Genomic DNA, 12478 nt, shown 5'->3' on the forward strand with positions numbered 1-12478 from the left:
GGCGGAGCCTGTTTGCCGGTGGTCATTCTGCTGGGGACACGGGCGCATGACCTTGCTCCCCGGACCCCAGGGAGGGTTGGCAGACCTGGTGCCAGCACAGGACGGCACGATGGGTGGGAGCACCTGGGCTTTGGAGCTAGAAGCACAGGCTCACCGCTGAATCCCTCCCGGCTGTGCTGGTTTTGAGGCCCTCAGTTCGTTAGCGTGCACTGTGGAGACCACCTCTCCCTCTCTTGGTGGCTGCTGGGGTTTGAAAGAGCCCCCAAAAGCACAGCGTGCTGGCGCATTGCCTGCCTGGCAGGACAGGCCCCACGCAGCCCCCCTCACTGCCTGCACAATGTAACTGCACAGTGTCCTGTGCACCTGGGGAGGTGCCTGCACGGTGTAACCGCACAGCGTCCTGTGCACCTGGGGAGGTGCCTGCACGGTGTAACCGCACAGCGTCCTGTGCACCTGGGGAGGTGCCTGCACGGTGTAACCGCACAGCGTCCTGTGCACCTGGGGAGGTGCCTGCACGGTGTAATTGCACCGCATCCTGTGCACCTGGGGCGGAGCCTGCGCGGTGTAACCGCACAGCGTCCTGTTCACCTGGGGAGGAGGCTGCACGGTGTAACTGCACCGCATCCTGTACACCTGGGGAGGAGGCTGCACGGTGTAACTGCACCGAATCCTGTGCACCTGGGGAGAAGCCTGCACGGTGTAACTGCACAGCGTCCTGTGCACCTGGTTGTCCGCGGTTGGGGCGGAGCCATGCGTGGGTTTGTGTCCCCAGCACCTGCACGGTGACACAGCTTGTGAGTTTGGAGCATGGCTTCAGGTTATTGTGGTCAGCAGAGTGGTTATGCTGATGCCCATTTCATAAGCGATTCTTTTTGAAGGGAAGGATCTTGACATTCGTGACGTATAAGTAAAGCAGATACCAAGAAGCCTCAGAAAAAACTGAGGCGGTGTTTGGAGGAGACAGCAGAGGCGGCATCCCTCTGAGGGTCTAGGGTAGCTATTGGGCAGCCTGACATCAGTGCAGCCGCGGGTGCCCCTTGGTCCCTGCAGCCCGCAGCACCCATTCTTTGGAGACTTGGCACCTGTGCCCCAGTGTGGATCGGGAGCTCCTCTCTGAAGGGGCACCTCACGCACGGGGGTGCCACACGGGGACCTGAGATGTACCAAGTGCCTGTGAGCCTGTGCGGCAGCCACAGGTGTGCCCAGCAAACAGGTGTGTGTCCTGTGGATGCAGCTGTCTGCCCACAGATGTGTCCTGTGAACAGGGGTGCGTCTATACTCCTCCAGGCCAGGGCAGGTGCTTCCCACACAGAACACGGGTTGCGAGCTCAAGTCCGCTGCTTTCGTGTGGAGCCTGAGTGGCCCCGGGTGCTTCTGTTTTGAGGTTGCAGCTGCTCTTCTACCACAGTGGGGTTGACGTGGCCCCACGAGCGGATTTCTGATGCTGAGGGATTATCGAATTTGAAATGTAAATTCAAGTATTCTCCTAGAACTTCCCTGTTCTGGGCTTAGAGAGATTATGTGTATTCTTAATATTTCCGTAGCTGACTCTCTTCTGAAGATTATCGTTTTTTGTCAGGGTGTGGTGGTTCACGCCTGTAATCCCAGTGCTTTGGGAGGCCGAGGTGGGAAGATCGCTTGAGCCCAAGAGTTTGAGACCAGCCTGGGCAACAAAGCAAGACTCCTGTCACTACAAAAAATGAAAAAGTTAGCCAGGCATCGGGGTGTGCACCTGTGGTCCCAGCTACTTAGGTGGCTGAGACAAGAGGATTGCTTGAGCTCAGGAGTTGGAGGCTGCCGTGAGCGAGATCGTCCCACGGCAAAAGATTATTACTTTTTTCCTTTTAGTGGACAGATAACTTTTTTTTTTTTTTTTTGAGACGGAGTCTTGCTCTGTCGCCCAGGCTGGAGTGCAGTGGCTCGATCTCGGCTCAGTGCAAGCTCCGCCTCCCAGGTTCACGCCATTCTCCTGCCTCAGCCTCCCGAGTAGCTGGGACTACAGGCACTCGCCACCACGCCCGGCTAATTTTTTGTATTTTTAGTAGAGACGGGGTTTCACCGTGTCAGCCAGGATGGTCTCAATCTCCTGACCTCGTGATCCGCCTGCCTCGGCCTCCCAAAGTGCTGGGATTACAGGCGTGAGCCGCCGCGCCCGGCCTGGAAGTTTTATTCTTTTTCCTTAAGAATGTTTCTTCAAGCGTGAGGGATGGCCACAGTGTGGGTCATTTAACCGAGTTCTCAGTTTGGGTAAGAGTTGCTCACCCACAGCCTGGTGTTCTCTTCGTTCCTGGGATATGTGAGTTGCCGTGTGTGGGATTCTGTTCAGAACCCCATTAGCCTCGAGCACGGAAACGTGGCAGACGTCCCACCCTGGATGCACTGGTGCCCTCTGGCGTTTGCTGCCCTGCTTCAGGCGGAGACACAGGCCTCCCGCTGCACACCTGTGGATGGGCTCTTGAGTGGGTCCTTCTCCCACTGGCCGCACTCTGCCCCATGGCCCTCCTGCGCCCCGCCCGGCGTCTTGCGGGCTGCCTCTCACGGCCTCTGTCTGTGCTGAGCTTGGGTAACTCTTGTTCTTACCTCCACAGAGTCTGTAGAAGAGGTGACACCAGGGCTTCCAAATGAACAACCGAAAGGAAGATATGGAAATCGCGTCCCACTACCGGCACCTGCTGCGGGAGCTCAACGAGCAGAGGCAGCACGGCGTCCTGTGCGACGTCTGTGTGGTCGTGGAGGGCAAGGTCTTCAAGGCGCACAAGAACGTCCTGCTGGGCAGCAGCCGCTACTTCAAGACGCTCTACTGCCAGGTGCAGAAGACGTCGGAGCAGGCCACGGTCACGCACCTGGACATCGTCACGGCCCAGGGCTTCAAGGCCATCATTGACTTCATGTACTCCGCGCACCTGGCGCTCACCAGCAGGAACGTCATCGAGGTGATGTCAGCCGCCAGCTTTCTGCAGATGACGGACATCGTGCAAGCCTGCCATGACTTCATCAAGGCGGCGCTGGACATCAGCATCAAGTCGGACGCCTCAGACGAGCTTGCGGAGTTTGAGATCGGCGCCGCGTCCAGCAGCAGCACGGAAGCTCTCATCTCGGCCGTGATGGCCGGGAGGAGCATCTCCCCGTGGCTGGCACGGCGAACGAGTCCTGCCAATTCTTCTGGAGACTCGGCCATCGCCAGCTGTCACGACGGAGGGAGCAGCTACGGGAAAGAGGATCAGGAGCCCAAGGCCGACGGCCCTGATGACGTTTCTTCGCAGCCTCTGTGGCCTGGAGACGTGGGCTACGGGCCTCTGCGCATCAAGGAAGAGCAGGTTTCACCGTCTCAGTACGGAGGGAGCGAGCTGCCTTCTGCCAAGGACGGTGCAGTACAGAACTCCTTCTCGGAGCAGAGTGCTGGCGATGCCTGGCAGCCCACGGGCCGAAGGAAGAATCGGAAAAACAAAGAGACCGTCCGGCACATCACGCAGCAGGTGGAAGATGACAGCCGGGCCGGCTCCCCGGTGCCGTCCTTCCTGCCGACGTCGGGGTGGCCGTTCAGCAGCCGAGACTCAAGTAAGCCTTTCGCTCGCTACAGGGGCTCAGCTGCCCCAGTGTGTCCAGGCCTCACGGCCGTGCGCTGTGCAGAGGCAGTGACGCATGTCCAGGCTCACGCTGGTGGCTTCCTAGGGTCACTTCCTCTTACAGGAAGTTGTTGTGACCGCTGGGAATGCAGCCAATGCATCTCAAAGGCCAGGGCATCGCCAGGGCCCTCGGAGACCCTGTGTATCTGTCCCCATCAGCACGGCACTGGTGGCAGCACAGGGGCTGCCTGGGCGGGGCTCCTCTGAAGCCAAAGGGACGTGAGCCGGGGGGTGGGTGACACCGAGAGGGGACCCCTCAGCCCTGGTGAGGGCGTGGCTTGCAGGGTCAGCTTCCCCTGGCCTGTGGGACCCTCCTGTGAGCCCTGATTGGGGTAACTCGACTGGCCGCTTGCCAGGGTGGCCTTCATCTCCAGGCTTTTCATCCTGAGACTTCTGCCTTTGGTCACTGTTGCTGTAGTGGATGTTGAACGGAAACACCATGTGAATGTACTTTGTCCTTGGTGCCTTAGCTTGCCTTGACCTGGGGACCTGAGAGGTTACAGCCAGGAAGCAGCCTTTCCCAGCAAGCGGATTTTGTGTCTGTTGACACGTGTGGGTTCTGTTGTTGAAGCCAACAGTGTTTGTTTCCTTTCTTCTCTTTTCTTTTTTTTTTCTTTTCTCTTTTTTTTTTTTTTTTTTTTTTTTTTTTGAGACAGTCTCACCCGGGTGTGGTGGCTCACGCCTGTAATCCCAGCAGTTTGGGAGGCCGAGGTGGGTGGATCACCTGAGGTCGGGAGTTCGAGACCAGCCTGACCAACATGGAGAAACCCCGTCTCTACTAAAAATACAAAAAAGTTAGCTGGGCGTGGTGGCGCACGCCTGTGATCCCAGCTACTCGGGAGGCTGAGGCAGGAGAATCACTTGAACCTGGGAGGCAGAGGTTGAAGTGAGCCGAGATCGTGCCACTGCACTCGAGCCTGGGCAACAAGAGCGAAACGCCATCTCAAAAAAAAAAAGGAGAGACAGTCTCACCCTGTTGCCCAGGCTGGAGTGCAGTGACATGATCTCGGCTCACTGCAACCTCTGCCTCCCAGGTTCAAGTGATTCTCCTGCCTCAGCCTCCCGAGTAGCTGGGGATTACAGGCACGTGCCACCACGCCCAGCTAATTTTTGTATTTTCAGTAGAGACAGGGTTTCACCATGGTGGCCAGGATGGTCTCGAACTCCTGACCTCAGGTGATCTGCCCGCCTCGGCCTCCCACAGTGCTGGGATTCCAGGCGTGAGCCACCGCGCTCGGCTGATGTTTTTTTCTTACACCGCATGATACAGAGTTTCCCCTTGGGTCCTGCCTATTACTCACTGCAAAGGGGCTCTGAGCTTAGCTCTGTTGAAGCTGGACGTCACCACCTGAATGGTTGTCCCTTATGTGTCTTCCATATTTGTAAATAATAAATTAAATGTTTGCTGAATACTGGCCACCATTCCTGGTGCTGGGCATGTCATATTAATAATAATTGTGGGGATTTGGCCTCTGCTCTTTTCCCCAGGCTGTGGCCCAAGTCAAGGAAGGATATTTGGAGTTGGGTGTGGTGTTGCCTGTGCCTGTAGTTCAGCTACTTGGGAGGCTGAGGCGGGAGGATGGCTTGAGCCCAGGAGGTCCAGGCTGCAGTGAACCGTGATCGCGCTGCTGCCCTCCAGCCTGGACGACAGAGCCAGACCCTGTCTCTTAATTAAAAAAAAGAAGAAATGGAAGTGTCCTAGCAGGTGCTGCCCGTGGGGAGGTTCCTCCAGGATGAAGCCTGGAAATGAACGTGGGAGGGCGTGAGTGGACAGAGGAGGACGAAAGACAGCAAGCCACAGGGTGGGAGGCCCTGAAAAATGTCGCAGATGCCGAGTGTGTGGGTGGCGCGGTGGGAGATGCTGCCTGCTCCCCTGGCTAGAGGGCTTCCTGGGCAGGGTGGGTGTGGCCCCTTCTGACCCTGGTTCCTCCTCTCCGTCGCTGAGAGATCTCTGAGAGCTGGGAGTGAACACAGCTTGATATACGTTAACTTGTATCATTGTGGTAGAATACACATAATGTAAACCTTACCATTTTAACCATTTTCTTTTTTTTTTAACCATTTTCTTTTTTTTCTTGCTCTGTTGCCCAGGCTGCAGTGCAGTGGCACGATCTCGACTCACTGCAAGCTCCGCCTCCCGGGTTCACGCTATTCTCCTGCCTCAGCCTCCCGAGTAGCTGGGACTACAGGCGCCCGCCACCACGCCCGGCTAATATTTTATATTTTTAGTAGAGATGGGGTTTCACCGTGTTAGCCAGGATGGTCTCGATCTCCTGACCTCGTGATCCACCTGCCTCAGCCTCCCAAAGTGCCGGGATTACAGGCGTGAGCCACCGTGCCCGGCCATTTTAACCATTTTCAAATGTACATTTCACTGGCATTAAAGTCATGCATTGCTTGATGACAGGGATAGGTTCCAAGAAATGCATCGTTAGGCGATTCTGTTGCTCTGGGAGCGTCATGGAGGGCCCGTCACAGAACTAGAAAGTGCAGCTGGTTACAGGCCCAGCACGAACCTGCCAGAGTGTTAGTTACCGTGCTGAGCACTGCAGGCAGCTGTGACACCATGGGAAGTGTTTGTGTGTCTAAACATAGAAAGGGTGCTGTAAAAATAGGGTATAAAAGATAACAGCATGCCTGGGTAGGGCCCCTGCCATGCACAGAGCTTGCTGGACTGCAGGTTGCCCTGGGTGAGCGAGTGCTGAGTGAACATGAAGGCTGAGGACAGGACTGTTCACTGCTGCAGACTTTATAAACACTTGGCATGGCCTACACCAAGCTGATTTTTTAAAGTTGTGCTAGGACGTGGAGATGGCTATGACGTCACCAGGTGACAGGAATTTCCCAGCTGCGTTCTAATCTACAGGACCACAGTGGTTATCTGTGGTTAGTCCTTGACCGAAATGCCCTTCTGTGGCACATGAAGTTGTGCGATCACAACTTTTCCATCATCCCAAAGGGAAACTGTATCCGTCATACAGTACCTTTCTCTTGCCTCTACCCCACCTGTGGGTAAACGCCGTTCTACTTTCACACAGTGTAGCTTTTATTCATTCTCATCTCAATTGTTGTGCATCCTGCACTGAGCTATGGCCGGACCCTGGATCTTCAGTAAAAGTTGGTGGCCACGTGCAGTCGCTCAGGCCCGAAATCCCTTTTGGAGGCACTTTGGGAGGCCGAGGCAGGAGGATCCCTTGAGGCCAGGAGTTTGGGACTATCCTGGGCAAAGTAGTGAAATCCCATCTCTAATACAAAAGTTATGTGAGGCCAGGCGGGGTGGCTCACGCCTGTAATCCCAGCACTTTGGGAGGCCGAGGAGGGCGGATCACAAGGTCAGGAGATCGAGACCATCCTAGCCAACATGGTGAAACCCCGTCTCTGCTAAATATACGAAAGTTAGCTGGGCGTGGTGGTGCACACCTGTAGTCCCAGCTGCTCAGGAAGCTGAGGCAGGAGAATCTCTTGAACCAGGGAGGCGGAGGTTCCAGTGAGCTGAGATCGCGCCACTGCACTCCAGCCTGGAGACAGAGTGAGACCCTGTCTCAAAACAAAACAAAACAAATCAAAAAACCCCCAAACAAACAAAAACCACAGCAGTTGTTTTAACTCAGCCTCAGGCTGAGTTGTGCTCCATCGTGAGGCTGTCCTGGGTACTGCAGGATGTTAGCAGCACCCCGGCCTCCACCCACAGATGCCAGGAGCACCTGCCTTTGGATCCCCCGTTGGTACAACCAAAAATGTCTCCAGACATTACCAGTTGGGAAAATTGTTTCTCTATGTGCTGCTGTACATGTGGAGAGTGTACAGGCAGCAGGTCAGGGCCAGTGGCCTGTCCATCTGCTCATAACTGTTTATAATCTTCCACTAGCTCCAACGAAAATCTGAGAAGCAGTGGTCCCTGGCAAGAGACACGGCTTTGGGGGGCGTGTTCTGATGTTTACAGACGCGCTACAGGGTCCGTTGTCAGCACAGCAAGGCCCCTCCAGCGGTCCCAGGCCACCTCCCTGTGCGTGCGCGTAAGTCGCTGGCAGGTGCCCGTGCTGGAGGCCTTTACATTATGAGAATCGATCCAGGCACTGAGAAATAGTGCACTCCTTAAGCCTGTGGGCTGAGTGCTTTAAATGCAGTTGTCGAGCAGAAGGTGTTTTTAGAATCCAACAAGTGATTTTGGCTGTGTACTTTTGTTAGAGTCTTAAATCCCTTGGGTTTCCAAGGCAACTGTGAAACTCTTCCATTAGATTATTCCGAGTTGCTAAGATGAGGACACGAGGCTGTGAGCTGTGTGAGGATGGAGGATGGTTCTGCCCACGCTGTGGCGGCCAGTGACTCCCTGTGCGTCCTCCGCCTGAGCCCTCAGGCTGGGATTTGGAAGCTTGGGGTTTGGAAGTAGATCATGATCCCATGGAGGTCAGTTTGCTTCCATTAAAGATTTATTTTATCTTAGAGAAGAGGATTTTTAATTCTCATCCCATTTATAGAAGCAAAGGCCCTTTTTTTAAAATTTTTTTATTTTTGAGACGGAGCTTCACTGTCACCCAGGCTGGAGTGTGGTGGTGTGATCTCGACTCACTGCAGCCTCCGCCTCCCGGGTTCAAGTGATTCTCCTGCCTCAGCCTCTGAGTAGCTGGGATTACAGGCTCCCGCGACCACGCCCAGCTAATTTCTGTATTTTTAGTAGAGACGGGGTTTCACCATATTGGCCAGGCTTGTCTCAAACTCCTGACCTCAAGCGGTTCACCCGCCTCAGCCTCCCAAAGTGCTGGGATTGCAGGTGTGAGCCACTGTGCTGGGCCACAAAGTCCCTTTTCTTTCTTTCTTTTTTTTGAGTCTCACTCTGTTGCTAGGCTGGAGTGCAGTGGTGTAATCTCAGCTCACTGCAACCTCGGCCTCCCGGGTTCACATCATTCTCCTGCCTCAGCCTCCCGAGTAGCTGGGACTACAGGTGTCCACCACCACGCCTGGCTGATTTTTGTATTTTTAGTAGAGACGGGGTTTCACCATGTTGGCCAGGATGGTCTCGATCTCTTGACCTTGTGATCCACCTGCCTCGGCCTCCCAAAGTGCTGGGATGACAGGCGTGAGCCACTGCGCCCGGCCACAAAGTCTCTTTTCTAAGGACACATGTCAAGTGGTCACCATGGATCATTCGACACCGATGCCCCAACCCCTCTGTGCTTCATCCCGGCTCCTGGTGACCCTGGGGCCTGTTTGTTTTTAAGAGTGATTTTCTAGGCAGGGAGGCCAAATTCATTCTAACTGAGCAGCTTCCAAGAAACAGTATCCCTTGAAATTTATTTCTGAGTTACAGCAGTTTACTTCTATGAGAGCTTGTGGGAAATAGCATTAAAATGTTCAGATTCATGTGTGCAGCTATGGAGCAGCCAGGCAGGCCCATGCCTCCCCAGGCCCTGGCGTCTCCTTCTCGTCTGCGGCGGGAGCGCAGTAAGGACTTGAGAGGTGACTGACTGGTGAGGCCTTGACAAAGTGGATGTGTAGCTACTACATGAGAAGATGGTAAAGAAACAGCCCAGGTGCCCCAACTAAATGGCCCCACGCATGCCTAAGCTGTGCGGCTACCGAAGAATCTGTGTGTTCCGTGAAGTAAGTGTGTACTTGAACCCTGGCGAGGCAGGAGCTTGACATCTTGGGATTTTTAAGCGTACATCAGAACTGCGGGAGCTCCAGATAGGGGACGATGGCCTCTCGGGTGCCCAGCGCTGCCTGCAAGCCTCCTGTCTGCTCCGGGAGGGGAGTGAGAGTCCCAGCTCTCAGGGTAGGGGGGTCTTTGAGCTGCTTCTTGGACCAGGCCGGCCTGCCTGTGGCAAGGCTCAGGGTTTCTCTTCCTTGTGCTGATAGCAGCTCCTCACCGCCCCCAGAGCTCTTTGCTGGGGATAAAGCAGGAACTGGTGAGCGGAGGGGGCTGTGGCTGTGTCCCCTTCTGGTGTTCCCTCCTTCTCTCCACGAAGGTTGGGGAGGAGGACCCCCCACGGTCTCAGCCATCCTGATCACACGAGGGCAGGGAGATACCTCTGAGGTTACGTCCATGCAGGGACTCCCATCCTGAGTGTGTGTGGCATCTCGGCCCTCCTGGCGCCAGACAGAATGTGAGGTCCCCCCACCTGGCCGCCTGAACAGTGTTTAGCCTCCTGAACACCTTTCACAGCCTGTTTCAGCAGCATGGCAGATCTGATTGTGCTGTTGAAGAAAATTTCCTGCACTTGGGATGATCTTTTTATTTTTTGGGTGGAAGGGTTTCAACCAAAAGATGACATCACGCGCTTTGGTCAGTAGTGGGGTGGTGGGAAGGGTGTCTGGCTCCACACCCCGATCCCACAGCTGCTCGGGAGATGCTGGGCTTGGCCTGTTTTCATCCACTCCCCCGTTCAGTCCTGTCCTGGGAAGCTTGAGAACTCAGCTGCGCCTTCTCTAGATGTTTTTGCTTTCAGGTATGAACAGAATTACCTGCAATCAGCTTTGACCACATTACAGTCTGTTGGGGAGCAGCTGGTGACTGGGACAGAGACAATAACACCCTTCACAGGAACGTGCTGTTGTTTGTTTTTGTTTTATTTTTAAAAAATTTCTGCGCTCAGCACTGGACAGAGTATTTTTTGGTTTTGTTTTTGTTTTGAGACGGAGTCTCGCTCTGTCACCCAGGCTGGAGTACAATGGCGCGATCTCGGCTCACTGCAGTCTCTGCCTCCCGGGTTCAAGTGATTCTCCTGCCTCAGCCTCCCGAGTAGCTGGGACTACAGGCATGTGCCACCACGCCCGGCTGATATTTTGTATTTTTAGTAGAGATGGGGTTTCACCGTGTTGGCCAGGCAAGTCTCAATCTCTTGACCTTGTGATCCACCCAACTCGGCCTCCCAAAGTGCTGGGATTACAGGCACGAGCCACCGTGCCCGGCCGTGTTTTTTGTTTTTTTTTAAGACAGGGTCTCACTCTCTCGCCCAGGCTGGAGTGCAGTGGTACGATCTTGGCTCACCACAACCTCGACCTCCTGGGCTCAGGTGATCCTCCCACCTCAGCCTCCTGAGTAGCTGGGACTATGGGTGTGCGCCACCACGCCTGGCTAATTTTAAAAAATGTTTTTTTGTAGAGATGTAGATTTCACTATGACGGGAGACAGGATCTCACTATGTTGCCCAGGCCAGTCTCAAACTCCTGGGCTCAGCAGTCCTGCCACCTGGGCCTCCCATGGTGCTGGGATCACAGGTGTGAGCCACTGCCTGGCCGACTGAATTTTTGTTGTTGTTGTTGTTTGTTTGTTTTGTTTTTTTTTGTTTTTGAGACGGAGTCTCGCTGTCGCCCAGGCTGGAGTGCAGTGGCGCGATCTCGGCTCACTGCAGGCTCCGCCCCCCCAGGGTTCACGCCATTCTCCTGCCTCAGCCTCCCAAGTAGCTGGGAATACAGGCGCCCGCCACCACGCCTGGCTAATTTTTTTGTATTTTTAGTAGAGACGGGGTATCACTGTGTTAGCCAGGATGGTCTCCATCTCCTGACCTCGTGATCCGCCCGCCTCGGCCTCCCAAAGTGCTGGGATTACAGGCATGAGCCACCGTGCCCGGCCTGGCTGACTGAACTTTTAACGCAGCTACCCGGCAGGGTGTCCTTGCATCTCTGGCTTTGCTCTTTGTCCTGGTGTGGGAGGGACTCACGGCCACGGCCAGCAGCAACACTGCTCCTCACCCGTGGATGTGGGGGTGTGGGGCGTGGGGCGTGGCTGCAGCCTGTCCTGTGGTCGTCCGGATGTGGGCGTTTGGGTGTCAGGCTCAGGGCTGTGAGGCTCTCCTGCAGGTGTTTTTTGTGTCTTCTGTGCTTTTGGCTCCTGATGGCTGCTGTAATAAATGACCAGACTTAGTGTCAGAGCAATGCACGTTTTGTCTCACGGTTCTGTGAAGTCTGAAGCAGCCGGCAGGGCTGGATCCCCTGGAGCTCCAGGGGAGTCCGTGTGCCTCTTCCAGCTTCTGGAAGCCACAGCATCCTTGGCTTATGGCCCCACATCATTCCTGCCCCTTCCCATCCTCACTTCTGTCACCGTCCTACCTCCTGCTCTGCTGACAGGGACCCTGGTGGGTCCATTTAGGGCCCACGTGGCTCATCCAGGACTCATCATGAGATCCTGAACCGAATCAGGTCTGCGGAGTCGTTCTTCCACAAGGTGGCGAACCCATGGCTCAGGGGTTGCGGCCTGGGCGTCTCTGCAGGGGCCTCATTGGCTCACCACTGGGGGTTTGCATACTGTAGCCAGGGATTTTGGTGAAAATCGCCATGCCTCTTTTCTATTTTTTTTTTAGCCTGGCTAAATTTTTTTTTTGAGACGGAGTCTCACCCTGTCGCCCAGGCTGGAGGACAGTGGTGTAATCTCGGCTCACTGCAAGCTCCGCCTCCCAGGTTCATGCCATTCTCCTGCCTCAGCCTCCCGAGTAGTAGTAGTAGCTGGGACTACAGGCACCCGCCACCATGCCCAGCTAATTTTTCATACTTTTGGTAGAGACAGGGTTTCACCATGTTGGTCAGGCTGGTCTCTAACTCCTGACCTCAGGTGATCCACCCACCTCGGCCTCCCAAAGTGCTGGGATTATAGGCGTGAGCCACCACGCTGGGCCCTTTTTTCTATTTTTTTGAGGTGTGATATATTACATACAATAAACTACACAGATTTCAGGTGTACAGTTTGTACAATTTTTTTCTACTCCTAACACTGTATTGGGAAAATATTCACACTCAGAGAACGGTTGAAAAAATGAAATGGTGAACATGCCTGCTGCCTAGATCCCCCAGTTAACATTTCGCTGTACTTGCTTTGTTATATATTTGTCTATCAAATCACTAAAAACGCTTCTTAT

General features: G+C 54.8%; 1 protein-coding gene across 1 annotated transcript in view; it reads left to right on the top strand.

Moving 5' to 3' along the window:
• Positions 1–2583: 2583 nt before the first annotated feature.
• ZBTB46 (zinc finger and BTB domain containing 46) overlaps positions 2584–12478 on the top strand; it is a 49473-nt gene continuing 39578 nt past the window's right edge. The window contains exon 1 of the mRNA XM_032141951.2: positions 2584–3558. Coding sequence (XP_031997842.1) covers positions 2622–3558 — 937 coding nt within the window. The 5' untranslated portion in view covers positions 2584–2621. The remainder of the gene's footprint in view (positions 3559–12478) is intronic.

This window comes from Hylobates moloch, unplaced genomic scaffold (genome assembly GCF_009828535.3).
Source record: "Hylobates moloch isolate HMO894 unplaced genomic scaffold, HMol_V3 SCAFFOLD_21, whole genome shotgun sequence".
NCBI classification, from domain to species: domain Eukaryota; kingdom Metazoa; phylum Chordata; class Mammalia; order Primates; family Hylobatidae; genus Hylobates; species Hylobates moloch.